General features: G+C 42.7%; 1 protein-coding gene across 2 annotated transcripts in view; it reads left to right on the forward strand.

Annotated features, from left to right (window-relative positions):
• Positions 1-19,252, forward strand: part of PIK3CB (phosphatidylinositol-4,5-bisphosphate 3-kinase catalytic subunit beta) — a 175,305-nt gene that overhangs the window by 99,803 nt on the left and 56,250 nt on the right. For both annotated transcript variants that reach the window (XM_056564542.1, XM_056564543.1), the window contains exons 3-4: positions 11,510-11,691; positions 12,514-12,739. In XM_056564542.1, coding sequence (XP_056420517.1) covers positions 11,545-11,691; positions 12,514-12,739 — 373 coding nt within the window. In that variant the 5' untranslated portion in view covers positions 11,510-11,544. The remainder of the gene's footprint in view (positions 1-11,509; positions 11,692-12,513; positions 12,740-19,252) is intronic.

A 19,252-nucleotide genomic window follows, 5' to 3' on the forward strand; every position in this document is an offset into this window, starting at 1 on the left:
CATATGAATACTTTCGTCTTTACATAGTTGAATGTGCTGACAACAAAATCACACAAAAATTATCAATGGAAATCAAATTTATCATCCCATGGAGGTCTGGATATGGAGTCACACTCAAAATCAAAGTGGAAAACCACACTACAGGCTGGCAAGCACATGGAGGGCTGTGCGGCCCCCCAAATAAATGCCACCCCACACCATTACTGACCCACCGCCAAACTAGTCATGCTGGAGGATGCTGCAGGCAGCAGAACGTTCTTCACGGCGTCTCAGGACTCTGTCATGTCTGTCACATGTGCTCAGTGTGAACCTGCTTTCATCTGTGAAGAGCACAGGGCGCCAGTGGCGAATTTGCCAATCTTGGTGTCTCTGGCAAATGCCAAACGTCCTGCACAGTGTTGGGCTGTAAGCACAACCCCCACCTGTGGACATCGGGTCCTCATACCACCCTCATGGAGTCTGTTACTGACCGTTTGAGTGGACACATGCACATATTTGGCCTGCTGGAGGTCATTTTGCAGGGCTCTGGCAGTGCTCCTCCTGCTCCTCCTTGCACAAAGGCGGAGGTAGCGGTCCTGCTGCTGGATTGTTGTCCTCCTACAGCCTCCTCCACATCTCCTGATTTACTGGCCTGTCTCCTGGTAGCGCCTCCATGCTCTGGACACTATGCTGACAGACACAGCAAACCTTCTTGCCACAGCTCGCATTGATTTGCCATCCTGGATGTGCTGCACTACCTGAGCCACTTGTGTGGGTTGTAGACTCCGTCTCATGCTACCACTATAGTGAAAGCTCCGCCAGCATGACCAAAACATCAGCCAGGAAGCATAGAAACTGAGAAGTGGTCTGTGGTCACCACCTGCAGAACCACTCCTTTATTTGGGGTGTCTTGCTAATTGCCTGTAATTTCCACCTGTTGTCTGTTCCATTTGCACAACAGCATGTGAAATTGATTGTCAATCAGTGTTGCTCCCTGAGTGGACAGTGTGATTTCACAGAAGGGTCATTGACTTGGAGTTACATTGTGTTGTTTATGTTCCCTTTATTTTTTTGAGCAGTATATTTAGATTATAATACATATATTGTATAAATACAACGGGGGAGATATATCAAAACCTGTCCAGAGGAAAAGTTGCTGTGTTGCCCATAGCAACCAATCAGATGGCTTCTTTCATTTTTAACAAGGCCTTGGCAAAATGAAAGAAGCGATCTGATTGGCTGCTATGGACATCTCAGCAACTTTTCCTCTGGACAGGTTTTGATAAATCTCCCCTATTCACATATAGTTCATATGTTCTTTCAAGGATAAGTATCATGCAGAAAAACGTATTCCCTACAAAAAGGACCCCCTGTGATCTAAAACATAACCTCTATCCTTTGGATAGGGAATACGTTTTTCTACATAATACGTCTCCTTGAAAGAACATATGAACTATATGTGGATTGTGTTTACACAATATATGTATTATAATCTATATATTTTAAATATATAATATATTGCTTTTTAAACATCATATCACATATATATGGACTGAGAAATCATATGTATGTGTTAGTTTTGTGACCTAATATTACTAGTCATTAATATACTAGTCATTAATTTCTTCATTCACTAAATCTGAATGAAAATAAAATACCATCTATATATAAATATTATGCCCCATCTTAATATGAAATACTAACTATCTTTGCCACTAATTTATTTTAATATAAAAAATGATATGTAAGATGTAAGAGTGTTCATATAGAAACCACATATATAGGATTTGCTATTCATGCATTTCTTTGTGTGTTATACCCTGCCCTGCATAAAATGTTTTTTTTTCTTTTTTGCTTAAAGGGGTACTCCGGTGGAAAACAATTATTTTTTTTTTTAAATCAACTGGAGCCAGAAAGTTAAACAGATTTGTAAATGACTTCTATTAAAAAATCTTTACCCTTCCAGTACTTTTTAGCGGCTGTATGCTACAGAGGAAATTCTTTTTCTTTTTTCATTTCCTTTTTTGTCTTGACCACAGTGCTCTCTGCTGACACCTCTGTCCATGTCAGGAACTGTCCAGAGCAACATAGGTTTGCAATGGGGATTTTCTCAGCATCAGGTGTCAGCAGAGAGCACTGTGGACAAGACAAAAAAGAAATTCAAAAAGAAAAGAATTTCCTCTGTAGCATACAACTACTTAAAAGTACTGGAAGGGTAAAGATATTTTTTATAGAAGTCATTTACAAATCTGTTTAACTTTCTGGCACCAGTTGATTTAAAAGAAAAATGTTTTTCGCCCGAGTACCCCTTTAATGTATCTGGGATATAAATGGTCTAATATATTAGTTCTGTGATCTACTCATTGTGTTTTTTTTGTTTTTTTATTTTTTTTAAATACACCCATGTTTTTAATTTTTGTAAAAATTAGCTTATCTTTGTATATTTCAGCCATGAGTAAGAACTAGAAGGTGCAAAATGCGTCAGTATGGAGGAATGTTTTTAAACCGATTACAATAAATGTTATGAATTTTTCTTCACTCTATATGAGATATTATTATTCCCTGTGGATCCAAGGTGGGCCGTACATGCTCTAAACTAGAAGCAGGAATTTTACTAAAAAGGGAGAGACCCTGTAAACACATGAACGTATCTGTAGCAATAACCTGGTAAATTTCATCTTTAGATATTGGGAATGGCTGGTAGCTGTGATGGCAATACTAGTTTTCCTGATGAGACCCCCCCCCCCCCCCCCCTTTTGATTAATAAATAAAAGCAGATACGGCTGAAAGTCTTTTCCTTTCATTAGAAGGAGGAGCCATGTTTCTATAATCTTTAGCGTGGCACCACCTGACGTAGATCTGTGTTTCTTTTAATCAGACCGGTAATTAGTTAGATAATGAAATGTCACAGTCCTATTCTGCAGGAACACTAAAAATATCAGCTACACAATGGGGAGGAAATAGGCCGTCCCCGCGCCATATTCTGGATCTCGTGTAATCATCGTTCGTCCTGTTATTTGCCACATTCTCCTGCAACCAATTAGCTCTGCTGACAACTGCGTCTGAAAGGAGGAATCGGCGTTTGATGTCTGCGCTTTGATGCTGCAACAAAGGACCTGGATCTTGTGGTTTTCCTTTCTCTACCGGCTGCATTGAGAAATGGTGAACTGTGCTGTCATAGACCCCAGTCTGCACAAAGAAATCTCCAGAGTTCAACTAGATTGAACCCAAGCTTTGTACTTATGTGAGGCTGAAAATGAGCTCAAGACCTGTGTACAACAGCGACAGCACCACAGCCTCTTATTATAAGGAGACAAGTGTCTCCTATGATTTCATGGAGAACTAATGACTGAATAATTCACACGATCCACTGAATCATGGCTATAACATGTACTGTCAGTGCTGATGTAGGGCTCCATTCTTTGTATTTTGGGCCCAGTCCTATTTTTGGCTTAAACACTGACCAAAATACTAGGCCTTATTCCAGCCTTACCCGGTTTTTAAAGCATGGTAGACATGTAATATATGCAACATGTGCAGATGTATAGAGCGCTACTACCACCTTTTAAGCATAAGACTTCTATAATAGGGCTTCTGTTCAAGTGCATGGGGTCTATTGTACCTCTATATGCCAGCAGTTTTGTCAATTAGATGCATTGCTTCTAGGTAGGAAAATCTGGCACCAAACAGAATCTATTGACAGCACTTTTTTTCGTGTACATATAGGGTTCAAGGATATGCAAATCAGCTCTGATACCACCTTTTTGGAGGTAGCTTTCCCTGTATCTCACTGTTTCCTTTTGAAAAAGAGAAGAAAAAAAGGCTTAGGACATGACTGGGGATTTAATTAGACAAGCCGGAAATTCCCTGAAGACACCTGTTTAAGTGTTTTCGTCCCTCATTTGTACAGTGTAGGGTGCTGGCTGGCTGTGTGTGTGTGAATGCTCCCTTAGCCTGTTTTCTGCATAATTGACCAACCATGGATAAATAGACCCTATTGCTGCACGAATGTACAGAAAAGCTGCTTGCAAAACCAGACTGAGCCTAACAACACATTTTCAGTTGCATTACGGCATCATCTTGGTGGCCTAACTATTGCACTATGAGACTCTACCCTTATAGTGTTATTTTCTATTGCAGTAGACAGCCTTCATTATGTGGTAGGGCAGATGTTGTTACCCTAGGGGCAGATAGCATTAACCCCTTGTATTCGTGATGCCAGGGCATGGTTTAGCCCCAAACCACCCAAAGGTATACCGCTGGATCCTGGGCTAGGCACGGGAGTAATAAAGACTCCGACACCAAGTTACGGATAACGGTAGCTTTACTGAGGGCAGACAGTTGGTAAAGTCTATACAGTTCAGCCAGGGCCCAAGGAGGGGACCAGTGGCTCAGAGACCTTAAGGGCTTGCTGGGACATGTAGTAGGACTGGACAATTGAATGCAGACCACGCTGACATGACAGATGACAGGGACTGACTTGACTCATAAAGCTATGACTTTATCTTACTTGACTTGATGGTGGCTGCAGGACTGGACTTTGAGGTCTCCAACACTCTGGACCTCAGCAGGAAGCAAGATCTAAGAGCTCCAGGAGCAAGAAGCTAGCTCCACCCAGGGCTTATATGGGGGAGACTAGCAGGGAGCCCATAGGTCACTCTTGGGATCACCTGGTCACTTATACCTCCTGGGTAACAATCACATGACATAACTCTTAAAGATACAACACATTTTATAATACAATACACTGCAGAACATATGTACAGGGGGGGGGGGGGGTGGGGGGGGGGAACAGGAGCAAGGGGCCCTGGGGACACTGAAGGAGGCTGCCTGACAGGACAGCAAGGGTACGGGGTAAAATCTCCCGTACTGGGCCATCACAATTAGAGATGTGCTCCTGAGAGACAAGTAATAATTCTATTTATCAAGAAGCATGGAATGATACTATAGAACAGTGTTTCCCAACCAGGGTGCTTCCAGTTGTTGCAAAACTACAACTCCCAGCATGCCCGGACAGCCAAAGGCTGTCCGGGCATGCTGGGAGTTGTAGTTTAGCAACAGCTCAAGGCACCCTGATTGCTGGGAGTTGTAGTTTTGCAACAGCTGGAGGCACCCTGGTTGGGAAACACTGCTCTAGAAAGATGGTTTGATACTGTTGTCATGGTACAAGGATGGTGCTTGCATGGTTTACTGTAATAAAACTTCATTCTGGTGTAATAAAGTATTTAGTTGCATAGCTTTAATGTTTACCTGTACCACATTTCCCTTCTTTCCACATTTCCAAGACCTAACTTTGGTGAAGTAAGTGTGTTTGGATACAATAAACAAGATCATGGGACCTTTTGAATCATGGAAAAGCTCTAGTTCTGAACACAAGGACCAGGTTTATTAATGTAAACCAAAAATGAGTTTTGACTCAGATAGCAACCAATCACAGCCACCTCTATGTCAGGAACTGTCCAGAGTAGGAACAAATGTGTTTGCAGCTGCCTTGTGCTTTTAGCTTGATGTGAATCGTCACACATGGCCGTCTCCATTCTCTACCGGCAGTTATGTAACAGGTACTGGTTACGTGGGCCGGAGGGCACTGTGCCTGCGCAAACCTGAAACGAGGCAGTGATTAATACAGAGAATCTGCACGCCATCCCCATAGGGTTACCAGTCACTCACTGTGCAGACTTCACACCTTACCTGAAATAATATGGAGCTTTTAAACATGATAGTCGTCCGCTATAAGAACAATGGATTGTCAGGTGACTTCTTATCACCTGATCTTTACAGTCTCTTGTATACTGAGAGATTTCATCTTGTCTCTATTAAATGGGTTTGTGAGATGAGGATGGGGTGGAGGGGGCTCTATAGTGAATGGTATATGTCGTCTTTTGTGGTTCCTATACGCCCCCATGGTCTCTACTCTTAATCTCACGTATTCACTCACGAGCTCTGCCTCCGATTGTATGACATTTGCTCTGTGGGAGCTTGGCCCCGGACCAGGATCACTCCTCGTCTCGTAGCCTAGGACAATGCCGGTTGTGTTCAGCTGACATGATCTTGTTTGTTGTCGTACACAATTAAGGGAAGTGATATTATTAGTATTACCTCGTGACTGGGTGACGCATTAACCCTTGCCACATAAGGTCAGGCAGCAGCTACCAGAGTTCAGCAGTTCTGTCCATCTAAGTTATTGCTGTCGTCCACTATATTTTATTATATTATGTAAAGTGGAATTCATTTCAGATTTGTTTGTTCCTCAAAGGGAAACAGTCAGCTGTATTTACTGCGAAGATCTGCAGGCACCATTGGATAGCTGATGGGGTATGAAAGCTACCCTTTCTGCAGCTCATTATTTATTTTTCAGGTAAGTGTCAAGAAGGTGGAGCCAAACTACAGAAGTGCCACAGCCTGGGACATCTTTGTCCCTCCTTGATTGACCTACAGAGCCCTGTACATCAGTTACGAGGGGATTGGGATATGAGCGAGAAAGTGTGCCAGACTGTGTCACTTCAGAAGCCTAGTCCCGCCTCCTTGACACTTGTTTTATACATTTGTCAACCACTAGCAGCTCCAGGAAAGGTACAGCTTGCTTTGGTACCCTAAGAGCTGTATTTGCTGCTGCTGATACCAGTTAAAGAGGTACTCCGGTGGAAAAAAATTTTTTTTTAAATCAACTGGTGCCAGAAAGTTAAACAGATTAGTAAATTACTTCTATTAAAAAATCTTTACCCTTTCAGTACTTTTTAGCAGTTGTATGCTACAGAGGAAATCCTTTTATTTTTGAATTTCTTTTTTGTCTTGTCCACAGTGCTCTCTGCTGACACCTGATGCCCATATCAGGAACTGTCCAGAGCAGAAGAAAATCCCTATAGCAATCCTATGCTGCTCTGGACAGTTCCTGACACGGACAGAGGTGTCAGCAGAGAGCACTGTGGACAAGACAAAATAGAAATTCAGTAAGAATAGAAGGTCCTCTGTACCATATAGCTGCTAAAAAGTATTAGTAAAAGGATTTTTTTAATAAAAGTCGTTTACAAATCTGTTTAACTTTCTGGCACCAGTTGATTTAAAAAAAAATATATGTTTTCCACCAGAGTACCCGGAATTGGAAAACTACTCATTCTTTCTTTCAAAAAATAGCACCACTCCACAGGTTGCGTTTGGTAGTGCAGCTCAGCTCCATTGAAGTGAATGGGACTGAGCTGCTGTACTACACACAACCAGTGGACAGGACTGGTACTGTTTTTGAAAAAAAAAAAGCAGTATTTTTGTAAAAGGGCTGTCTGAGAGGTAGAGGTAATGCTATGGACATTTGCCATCTAAGAGCCCTTTTAATACTCTGAAATCCGATGTAGTGTGCTTGAGACTTATGACTGTGTTCACATGTTATGGTTTTTGTCGCATGGGAGCTGTAGATTAAAAAACTGTAGGAAACATAAACAGGATTATATGCAAAATTGTTTCATTTTTTAAAAATTACATTTGAGTAATAGAAGACCGTTGTGAACATGTAAGCATTTGATGTATAGTGCATGTATGATACCAGAGGATATAAGTACTCACTGTGGGGCAGCGTTTTCCAACCAGGGTGCCTCCAGCTGTTGCAAAACTAAAACTCCTAGCATGCCCGGACAGCCGAAGGCTGTCCGGGCATGCTGGGAGTTGTAGTTTTGCAACAGCTGGAGGCACCCTGGTTGGGAAACACTGCTGTGGGGCATAGGTTTCACTGTGAGAAAAGGAACACTGGATGTATAATGCCTGTATATCCTAGATCTGTGAATATTAGTATTTTTATAAATTCTTATTTCCTCAAACTTTCTGTCATTTTACCTGCAGTAAAATGGATTTAGCGCTGAGCCAGGGAGTGATGTTCACAGCTGCATACAGCTCTGGCTGTATCTAGTGAACGTGGGGGTCTCTGCACTGAGATCCAGCAATCAGAACTTTTGGCGTGTATACATGACATATATGTCTGGCATCCTCTCCATGCATCTTCTTTTATCTAAGCAGCATACAGTCATTTCCGTAAATGTTGGCACCCCTGAAAATGAAGTATTTGTCACAGAAAACGATTGCAGTAACACGTTTTGCTATACACAAGTTTAGTCTCTTCGTGTGTATTGGAACTAAACCAAAAAAAAAAAAAAAAAGGAAAAAAATTAAATTGTACATGATGTCACACCAAACTCCAAAAATGGTCTGGACACAATTATTGGCACGCTTAACTTTATATTTGGTTGCACACCCTTTGGAAAAAATAACCCTCCTATAACCATCAATAAGCTTCTTACACCTCTCAGAGGGAATGTTGGACCACTCTTCCTTTGCAAACTGCTCAAGGTCTCTCTTATTGGAAGGCGCCTTTTCCCAACAGCAATTTTAAGATCTCTCCACAGGTGTTCAATGGGATTTAGATCTGGACTCATTGCTGGCCACTTCAGAACTCTCCAGCGCTTTGTTGCCATCCATTTCTGGGGGCTTTTTGACATATATTTGGGGTCATTTTCCTGATGGAAGACCCAAGATCTCGGAAGCAAACCCAGCTTTCTGACACTGGGCTGTACATTGCGACCCAAAATCCGTTGGTAATCCTCAGATTTCATGATGCCTTGTACACATTCAAGGCACCCAGTGCCAGAGGCAGCAAAACAACCCCAAAACATGATTGAACCTTCACCATATTTCACTGTAGGTACTGTGTTCTGTTATTTGTAGGCCTCATTCTGTTTTCGGTAAACAGTAGAATGATTTGCTTTACCAAAAAGCTCTATCTTGGTCTCATCTGTCCACAAGACATTTTCCCAGAAGGATTTTGGCTTACTCAAGTTCATTTGTAGTCTTGCTTTTTTATGTCTCTGTGTCAGCAGGGGGGTCCTCCTGGGTCTCCTGTCATAACGTTTCATTTCATTTAAGGGTTGACAGTTCGCATTGACACTACTGCTCCCTGAGCCTGCATGACTGTTTGAATGTCTTTGGAACTTGTTTGGGGCTGCTTATCCACCATCCGGACTATCCTGCGTTGACGCCTTTCATCAATTTTTCTCTTCCGTCCATGCCCAGGGAGATTAGCTACAGTGCCATGGGTTGCAAACTTCTTGAGAATGTTGCGCACTGTGGACAAAGGCAAATCTAGATCTCTGGAGATGGACTTGTAACCTTGAGATTGTTGATATTTTTTCACAATTTTGGTTCTCAAGTCCTCAGACAGTTCTCTTCTCATTCTGTTGTCCATGCTTAGTGTGGAACACACAGACACACAATGCAAAGACTAGGTGAACTTCTCTCCTTTTTATCTGCTTTCAGGTGTGATTTTTATATTACCCACACCTGTTACTTGCCTCAGGTGAGTATAAAGGAGCATCATATGCTTGAAACAATCTTATTTATCCACAATTTTGCAAGGGTGCCAATAATTTTGTCCAGCCCATTTTTAGAGTTTGGTGTGACATTATGTCCAATTTCCTTTTTTTCCTCCCTTTTTTTAGTTTAATTCCAGTACCGTATATACTCGAGTATAAGCCAAGTTTTTCAGCACGATTTTTCGTGCTGAAAACACCCCCCTTGGCTTATACTCGAGTGAACTCTCCGCCCTCAGTGGTCTTCAACCTGCAGACCTCCAGATGTTTCAAAACTAAACTCCCAGCAAGCCCGGGCAGCCATCGGCTGTCCGGGCTTGCTGGGAGTTGTAGTTTTGAAACCTCTGGAGGTCCGCAGGTTGAAGACCACTGCGGCCTTCGACATCATCCAGACCCCCCCACCCCCTTTAGTACTGTACTCGCCTCCGCTCGGCGGGACGTTAGGGTGCGCTGGTCCGGTGCTGCAGGACTGTCCGATGGGGAGGTCGTCCGGTGGAATAGTCGTTCCGTGCTGTCCATCTTCACCGGGGGGGCCTCTTCATTAGCAACGTCCCTCTGCGTCGTCGTCAAGGCAACGCCTCTATTCCGGGCCTGAAGCGCGGAGAAGATGGACAGCCCGGAACCACTATTCCACCGGATGACCTCCCCACCGGACAGTCCTGCAGCACTGGACCAGCACACCCTAACGTCCCGCCGAGCGGAGGAGAGTACAGAACTAAAGGGGGTGGGGGGTCTGGATGATGTTGAAGGCCGCAGTGGTCTTCAACCTGCGGACCTCCAGAGGTTTCAAAACTACAACTCCCAGCAAGCCCGGACAGCCGATGGCTGCCCGGGCTTGCTGGGAGTTGTAGTTTTGAAACATCTGGAGGTCCTCGGGTTGAAGACCACTGTATCAGACATTGACAAGCGGTGATGATGAAAGAGGGGGGGGGGCTGATGACATGTGGTGATGATGACAAGGGGATGATGAAGGGGGGTGTGGGATGATGACAAGGGGATGATGAAGGGGGAGTGTGGAATGATGACAAGGGGATGATGAAGGGGGGGTGTGGGATGATGACAAGGGGATGATGAAGGGGGGGTGTGGGATGATAAGGGGATGATGAAGGGGGTGTGTGGGATGATGACAAGGGGATGATGAAGGGGGGGTGTGGGATGATGACAAGGGGATGATGAAGGGGGGGGTGTGGGATGATGACAAGGGGATGATGAAGGGGGAGTGTGGGATGATGACAAGGGGATGATGAAGGGGGGATTATGACAGGCAGTGATGACGGGGGTCTGGATGATGACAGGGGGGATGATGTATTTCCCACCCTAGGCTTATACTCGAGTCAATAACTTTTCCTGGGATTTTGGGGTGAAATTAGGGGCCTCGGCTTATATTTGGGTCCTCTTATACTCGAGTATATATGGTACACACAAAGGGAATAAACGTGTATAGCAAAACATGTGTTACTGCAATCCTTTTCTGTGAGAAATACTTCATTTTCTTGAAAATTTTCAGAGATGCCAACATTTACGGCCATAACTGTATACAGGATAAACAACTTTATAACCAATATAACATGTAGATCTTTGTCAACTTGTTATATGGGTAGATGCAGTGACAGGATGCTGGACTTTTCTCTTACTTTATTGCTGAGGTTTGGAGTCCATCTGGCTTTTCCTCGGCACGGTCTCACTCATGTTTTTTTTTTTTAAATGACAGTAGTTCTTTAATTTTGAGTTGAATGTGGCCCACATACTTGGTAATTCATTGAAGTAAAAAAGAGAGATCAGAGCACTCTTCATGGAATCCTTCTGTGTAACTTTATTGATAGAAAGTCCATCAGTATATACATGTATACCATTCCCCGTGCAGAGAGCAGAGCTATGCCGGCAGGAGCATGCACCCGGGCGACAGGCACGGTTTCTCCCTGCTGCTTCTTTATAGGAAACGCCTATTGGCGAGAATTAGAATCGCCCGGGTGCATGCTCCTGCCGGCATAACTGTACTCTCTGCACAGAGTTCCATGGTGAGTGCTCCAATCTCCCTTTTTGCTTTCATGAATTATGCAGTTGCTGTCTCATCCATGTAGCACACCGAGAAGACTCTGCAGTAATATGCCTTATCAGCGTTAGTAGCACTCTCTATTTGTGATTGTATCACATACTGACACCTGTGTGTCTCCTTCCAGGGCCATGTTTCACAGGTAGTACCTCATCCTAAAATATGCCTCCCACTGTGTCGGACTCCATGGACATCTGGGCGGACGATACACATCTTTCTCCAAAAGTGTCTGTGGATATCTTACTCCCCACTGGAATCTATGTGCAGATGAAGGTGCCACGGGATGCTTCTATATCGCAGATTAAACAGGTAACTTTAAAAGAAGCTTTTTCTCCTATACTCAGATGATTTACTGTAGACTAAATGTAACGCAGGTCTGTTTTCTTAAGGTCTTGCCTGGTAGTTCTTTTGATCAGGAGAGTACAGTTTTTAGGGAATTCAGTGGATATTTATGTAAAGCTAAAGAATGGGCTAGATAGCACACATTGCATTTGGTTGTGACCATTCCTGCAGGACTAGGTACAGCCACAAAACATAAGGTGCTTTAACTGGGTTAACAATAAGGGGCAGTATGCTGGAGTGCCATGGTCCATTCACTAAGTTGACTTACGGAAGTTCCAGAAGTCAGATCCCCACCATCAAATACTAAGGATATTCCATAAAATTAAAGGGGTACTCCACTGCCCCAGCGTTCGGAACATTTTGTTCCGAAACACTGTGTGCAGGCTGCGGGGGTTGTGATGTCACAGCGATGCCCCTTATGATGTCACACCACACCCCCTCAATGTAAGTTTATGGGAGGAGTGAAGTACCCTTTTTAAGTTTCTGAAAGGAACTTATAAGCCAATGTTATTAACGCCAGCAGATACACAATTTGGTCTTTTTGGGCCATTATCTGGGTTTGTATGTATGTTAAATTTTAATATGCTCACATACCTGAATAACAAGTGTATGCACACAAGAATCTTACCCCTAACCATTGGTTTTTAATGTAATGTTATATTTTATGGGTTACAAAAATTTCTATTTGATTTCCTGTGTGTTCTTGACCAATGCACATGGCCATTTATGTAGAATGCTCCTTTTCTGCACTTTGACGTTATAACAATATTTAACCTATTCTCTTCACAGCTTGTGTGGAAGGATGCACAAAGTTACCCCCTCTTCCATCTGCTCCTGGAAATTGACTCATATATGTTCAAATGTGTCAACCAGACAGCTGTCCACGAAGAACTGGAAGATGAGAGCCGGCGGCTCTGTGATGTACGACCATTCCTGCCTGTCCTAAAACTGGTGACCAGGAGCTGTAATCCTGCCGACAAGCTAGATTCCAAGATAGGAGTCTTGATAGGAAAAGGTAATGTGTGTTTGTAGGCTTTAAATATCGAGTGATGTCATGCCATAGAATCAGTAGTCTTTATTGTACCATGTAGATGATCTAGGTCCTCACATGTGTGCTGGATCTTGTGATTCTTTATATCTGTAGATCAACTCTATAAATAGAACAGTAAAAGATTTGACCTTCCTACTTCAAGACTTTAAAAGTTACTGCAGTAAATGATTTGCTGCTATGCATATAGTCATTGACAGTACTCACTAGACATAGCATTTCTTTATTAAAGTACTATTTCTCCCCTCTGTGTCTTCCTGGATTAGGACTGGGTAAAACCCAGCAGGGTCGGGGAAGCACCTACTACATATAATGCTTTCTATTATTGTTAAGAATTCCTTCTCTGTCAGGTCCTATTGTGTTTCAGGTTTTACAGCTTAGAACCTGAATACTGCCCTATTTAGCGTAGTCATGTCCTTTTGTCTGCCTTGGGCTATTGCAGCCTTTAGGATTTTCCTCTGTCCAGTATCCAAAATGCTTTCATTTTATAGATTGTACAATGTGTAGAATCGCAACACAAATTAACTATATATCTGGCAATTTAGTCTTGTTGTTGGTTTCACCTTTTAAGAAAGTCTCTGTTACAGTGTCACCTCGCTGGGGTGTAGTGCCTCCAACCCAGTCTACCCTCCTGCATTCCTACAAAGCTCCCAGGAAGAGTTTTCTGCCAGGTCACCCCTTGAACCCCACCCTTTGTACTTACAAAAGATAATGATTAAGTATTTGACCAATCATCTTTTAATCTCCTAAAATAATTCTGCCAAGTCGAGGAAATACTGTAAAAAATAAAAATTAAAAATAAAACTGCAAAGGAGAGAATGCACAAGTGACTGAACAGAATACAATGGCTGCAAAAACACAATAAACACAGTCCAACCATTGAGGTCCAGTTGATAGTGGTTCACTTCCAAAAACATCTGAAAACAGCAAACTTCTCTCTAAAAAAATGTTCTCCCACTAAATTCTACTCACTAGTTATTGCAGGTTTGTAGATCTGATGTCACTACATGATCCATCCTGGGGCCACAGTATTAAGATGCAGGGATGCAAAAGAAGTGGGTGGCAGACCCCTGCTTTGAGGTGGACTAGGGTACTGTGGGTGACTCTTGGGAATGTGGCTGATATGCCAAGGTAATGGTGCCCCAAGTTTAGGATTTTCGGCACCTAGTTGACATTGAGGTTATCCACCATCCTTTCTGTCTTAGGCTATGTTCACATGTTGGAATTTCCGTGTGGAATTCCGCAGCAGCAGTGTCTGATTGATTTCAATGGGATTCTGCTGCGCTGTTCATATAGCAAAATTTCCACGCCAGAAACATCTGGCGTGGAAATTCAAATTCCGGTGTCCTCAGAAGAAATAGACATGTCTGTTCTTTTTACGGACTTTGCATGGAAATGCAATGGTGTATATGAGACTGCACATTTCTGAGCAGTTCTAGCCCCGACATGTTCTACCTGTGCTAAGCTGTAAGGGGGGTGATCGCACAGAGATTTTCTGTGTGAACATTGTCACTGTGTGAACATAGCCGTACACTACCCCCTCCCTCATGATTGTACTCAGTCAATTAGTCTTTCCCTCTGCAACGCCTCCTTAGGTTGCAGTGACATATGGAAGCAAGAGGTGCATGAACTCTATTAGGAATAAAAAGGGGTGATGCCTGCTTGACATCAGATGCAGTATCAATAGTAGTCAATGTCCCATTTGGTGGGGGTCTAATCGGTGTGACCCTGCAAATTTGTGGAAAGAAATGACAGCAGTTTTTGGAAAGTTCTTTTTGGCTGCTGTGAGCACTTGCTATGATAAATTTTCCCTGTGGTGGCGCTGCAGGGGAACTAAACACTTTTTTATGAGGTTTCTTGCAGACTACACCACACCAGCAGGACCCCCCTAGTGATCAGCATGTGCTTTTTTTTTTCTCATTAATTTTTTTGTTAAAGAGTACCTGCCACAATCTCCATTTCCTTATATTATGCTGGTATGTTGCCCTCTTCATTACCTGTCCCCCGCAGTTTTTTCTTTTTCCTTTTCGCCCAGTATTTCCTTCATAATCCTCTTTCAAAGCTTGCTCACTGCAGGCAGTGTTCAATCACTGCGCCATGACCCGCTCCCGTTTGTCTGATTGACAGGCAGGGAGCTGCGCTGTGCACGTCAGTGTCCAGGCTGCACTATGAGAGTTAGGACTCATGCAAGAGTCTAAACTCTGTAAGAGACTTGTGGCCGGTACATGTAGGGAGACCCCTAGTGGTAAGTTTATACAAGTCAAAATAAATATACATTTAAATTTTTTAATGACATGGTATTAGAAAGTTGTTTCTAATACATTAATTAACAACTTGTAAAAAGTTTTTGTGATGCCAGGTACTCTTTAAGGGGGATGTATTCTAACAAAAGGCAACTGTGCAAAGAAGGCAAGGTGATCTTTGAGTGCTCGAATATAATTGGAGTTTCCCTTAAGAGTTTTTTAACAGATTGACACATCCAGCGAGGCAGGTGATGGCATTCATGTGGGCTCTACTGGATGTACAGCTATTGATTTGAAAAGAATATGTGACTGAAACATATTTCCTAGTTAAACATTCCAGAGACCTTTAGTTTATAACCTTGTGTACTGTGTCAGCAGTCAGACTCCAGCGAGTTCTCAGGTTAGTGGAACACAGTGAAATAAGTCTGGCGCGTTTCCCACAATCTCCCTGAGATCTGCAGGCTCTGCCCTGAATGACAAGCTTTGACTTGACTTTGGCAGATGAAGAAGAGAACATTTGACTTCCCAAGCCTCAGCATGATCCTCTCCCAAATCTATTCTCCCTATAGATGGCCTCAGATTTGGAATCCACTGCTAAACCTGGCTCGGCTTTGCACACAATGAGTGACATGTGGTCTTATATATAAACCATAATAAGTGTGATCTAATAGACTTCCTAACCATGGGCCCTGTGAGAGGTTTTATGGTTTTCATTTGTGTGCTGCTTCTGAAGTTCAGCTACAGTTTCAGTCTTTTGCTCAGTCTGTGTTTTGTCCCCATTTTAACTGACATAAAATGAAAACTAATACACTTACATATTAGAATGTTGTCACCAGGTTTCAGAGCCTTTAGCGGATGCATCAGGGGCATCACACATAGCTAGGTGACGGCTCCTGGGAGGATAACAGTTGGATGGGTTGGATGTTTTCTGGACTTTTTAATTGTTTTCTCAATGGATTAGAGCAGCTCAGCCCTCCATTCTTCATACGGATTACTGTGAAATACTGACTCACAGTTGTATAGGTCTGTAGTATTTCACCCATACAAATGATTCCAGTTTCATTGCATTGTTTATAGGGGACAAAAGTATCATGTGGCACTTGGCTAAACATGCCGGTATTATGGCCACCCTGCTGGTATTTTTATATTGAAAAAAAACGGCAATGCAATGGCCGGTATTTATCCAACCAATCCTCCAACTCCTGGAATGTTGCACCATATACTATTCCAGTGTTTCCAAACCAGAGTGCCTCCAACTGTTGCAAAACTACAACTCCCAGCATGTCCAGGCATGCTGGGAGTTGTAGTTTTGCAACAGCTGGAGGCACCCCTGGTTGGGAAAAACAGACCTATACAATATACTACTGTATAGTCCAACATGCTGGAAGTTGTAGTTTTGCAACAGTTGGAGGCACCCCTGGTTGGGAAACACAGACCTATACTATATACTACTGTATAGTCCAACATGCTGGGAGTTGTATTTTTTTTGGTTTGGGGCATCTGCTGAGCCACAAGCTGTATCAGGGCATGCTGGGAGTTGTAGTTAGTAACTAACTGCAACTCTTGAACTTAATATAAAAAAGCGATCAAAAAATTACATCAAAACAAAAATTGTACTGTTTAAAATCTATAGACCGAGGCGCAATAAATGAGCCCTCATACAGGCCCGTATCAGGAGAAATAAAAAAGTTATAAGGGTTAGAATAGGACAAAATTTCCCCCCACATATGTGTATCCTGTGATGTCACGCATATATAATTAATTATGCAAATGAGCATGGCCAGTATTTTTTTTTTGCAAGAAAGGTGGCAACCCTAGGTATGACTGTACTCCAAAACAATTTTTCAGTTTTGTGCACATGGCTCTGGAAGGTGTCCCTAAAGAGTATCCTACAGAGCCATAGGTGCTCCACGTATAGTGTCTTTGTGGAATAGAAAAAAACTGTGTATATATCAGTGTCACTTCAGATACACACAGAGGTGAGGATGAGACCCATAACCATGTTACAGATCTGTACAACATGTATTAAAATTGCTCATACACAATAGATAAATTACAAGTATAGATCAGTAATCAACTCGGACCGGGATGGACCATGATCTCACCGCAAGTATCCAAACAGAGAAGGAAGGTCCAGCGCTTGCTCCGATACAAAAAAGTGCCTTTTATTAAACTTCTCAGGACATGACAGATGCGCAAGTGTGACCTAAGGTCGCAGTATGCAACCAAAACGAGTCACATTTGTTCATCTGTCATGTCCTGTGAAGTTTAATAAAAGACACTTTTTTGTATCTGAGCAAGTGCTGGACCTTCCTTCTCTGTTTGGATACTTGCTGTGAGATCATGGGGCAGTTATGTGGGTGATAATCATGGGGCAGTTATGGGGGTGATAATACAGGGTTTTATTGGGAATGGGGATTTTTTATTTATTTTTTTACATTTAATTTATTGAAAACCATTTTATTTTAATATTTTTCACTTTTTACATGTTATACTATGCTGCAGTACATCTGTACCATAGCACAGTATAACTGTCAGTACTACAGTGACATTCAGCCTGTGCCATCCAACGTATGGCTGGACCTCACAGGCTGCCAAACTAGGCAGACAGGAGGCGATCAGCCAGCTGCTATGGCAACCAACGGGACCCTGCGATCACATTGCAGGATCACCGTTGGTGAACAGGAGGATCCCCCATCCCCTGTCAATGCCATAGATTGGATGAGGAAGGAGAAAAAGAAGGCCCTTGGATCCGGCGCTGCTCGGTCCAAAGATTGTTCAGGGAAGACGTAGTTTATATTTAAATAGTTTATTTAATATTAAAACTATTTTAAAAAGCATGCAGGCAATGATGCGTTTCGGGATCAGCATATCCCTTCTTCAGATTGCAGATGTATATAGGAATAATAAAAAAGGACATTAAATAGACAGCAAGTGGGCACCAAAGAAGATAGACACGCCCTCTGACCTGGAATATCTTCTTTGGCGCCCATTTGCTGTCTATTTAATGTCCATTTTTATTATTCCTATATACATCTGCAATCTGAAGGAATATGCTGATCCCGAAACGCGTCATTGCCTGCATGCTTTTTAAAATAGTTTTAATGTTAAATAAACTATTTTAATGTAACCTACGTCTTCCCTGAACCATCTTTGGACCGAGCAGCACCGGATGCAATGGCCTTCTTTTCCTCCTTCCTCATCCAAGCACCTTAAAGGTTCCTGCACAGGACACCGGTCTAGGCACCTTCAGCTGCAGCACGGACACCAACAAATACCCCTCAAAAGGGGAGACACGCTTAACCCTCAAGAGGGTCACCAGGTGAGAGCACACCCTGTTGGGGGATCCACTTGGGGTCACTTGATTTACGGTATCACAGGAGGCACTGTCCTCTTTTCTTTTATTTCCTCATTCTCTTTTTAATGCCATAGATTGGAGGCCAGGGTCAATGCCAGGGATTTGGACTGATCACGGCATCTATGGGGATAATGATGCCAAAACCAGAACAATATCTGTTTCAACAGCTGCGACAAGACCCTGGCTGTAACTGACAGCCTTGTCCTGCCGCCGATTTCCTGCAGTGTATCGCGCTGTGCAGGAGATCACTAGGGCATACGTCCAGTTGTACGAATGTGTCAGCAACTGGAAAGTATGCATACGTCCTAGGGAGGGAAGGGGTTACATTTTGTGATCGATCATTTGGGTTGAAATTGTCTATTGTCAACAATTTTAATTTAATTTGTATGGGCCCCTGTACAGATGGTACTGACTAGTCTATGGTGACCGCCAGTAAAGTATAGTAAAGTATGGCCCTGTTTACATTGTGTAAGCAAATGAAAAAAATTTACTTAGCATAACACTCATATAAATAAATGCCTACATTTTTTTGTTCCGTTCATTTGATACAAATATTGCCCTTTGTATGTCCCAGACACATGACTAATGCAGTTCATTACTCTGTTCATACAGACCGTAAGAAAAAAATGCAAGCTAGGCAGATTTGCTGTGGACCAATCCGCAACAGATCTTCAGTGAAATCCGCAAGACAAATTAACACCACATTTTATCCACAACACATCACAACATAACACGACATTTTATCCGCAACACATCACAACATAACACCACATTTTGAGGAGTTTTGTCAGCAGAAAATCCACCTTGTGTGCACTTATATTGCATTATATTGCATTTTCACATGGGATGGACAGGATTTCGATTGTCCACTGTAGATTT

Source organism: Hyla sarda, chromosome 3 (genome assembly GCF_029499605.1).
Source record: "Hyla sarda isolate aHylSar1 chromosome 3, aHylSar1.hap1, whole genome shotgun sequence".
NCBI classification, from domain to species: domain Eukaryota; kingdom Metazoa; phylum Chordata; class Amphibia; order Anura; family Hylidae; genus Hyla; species Hyla sarda.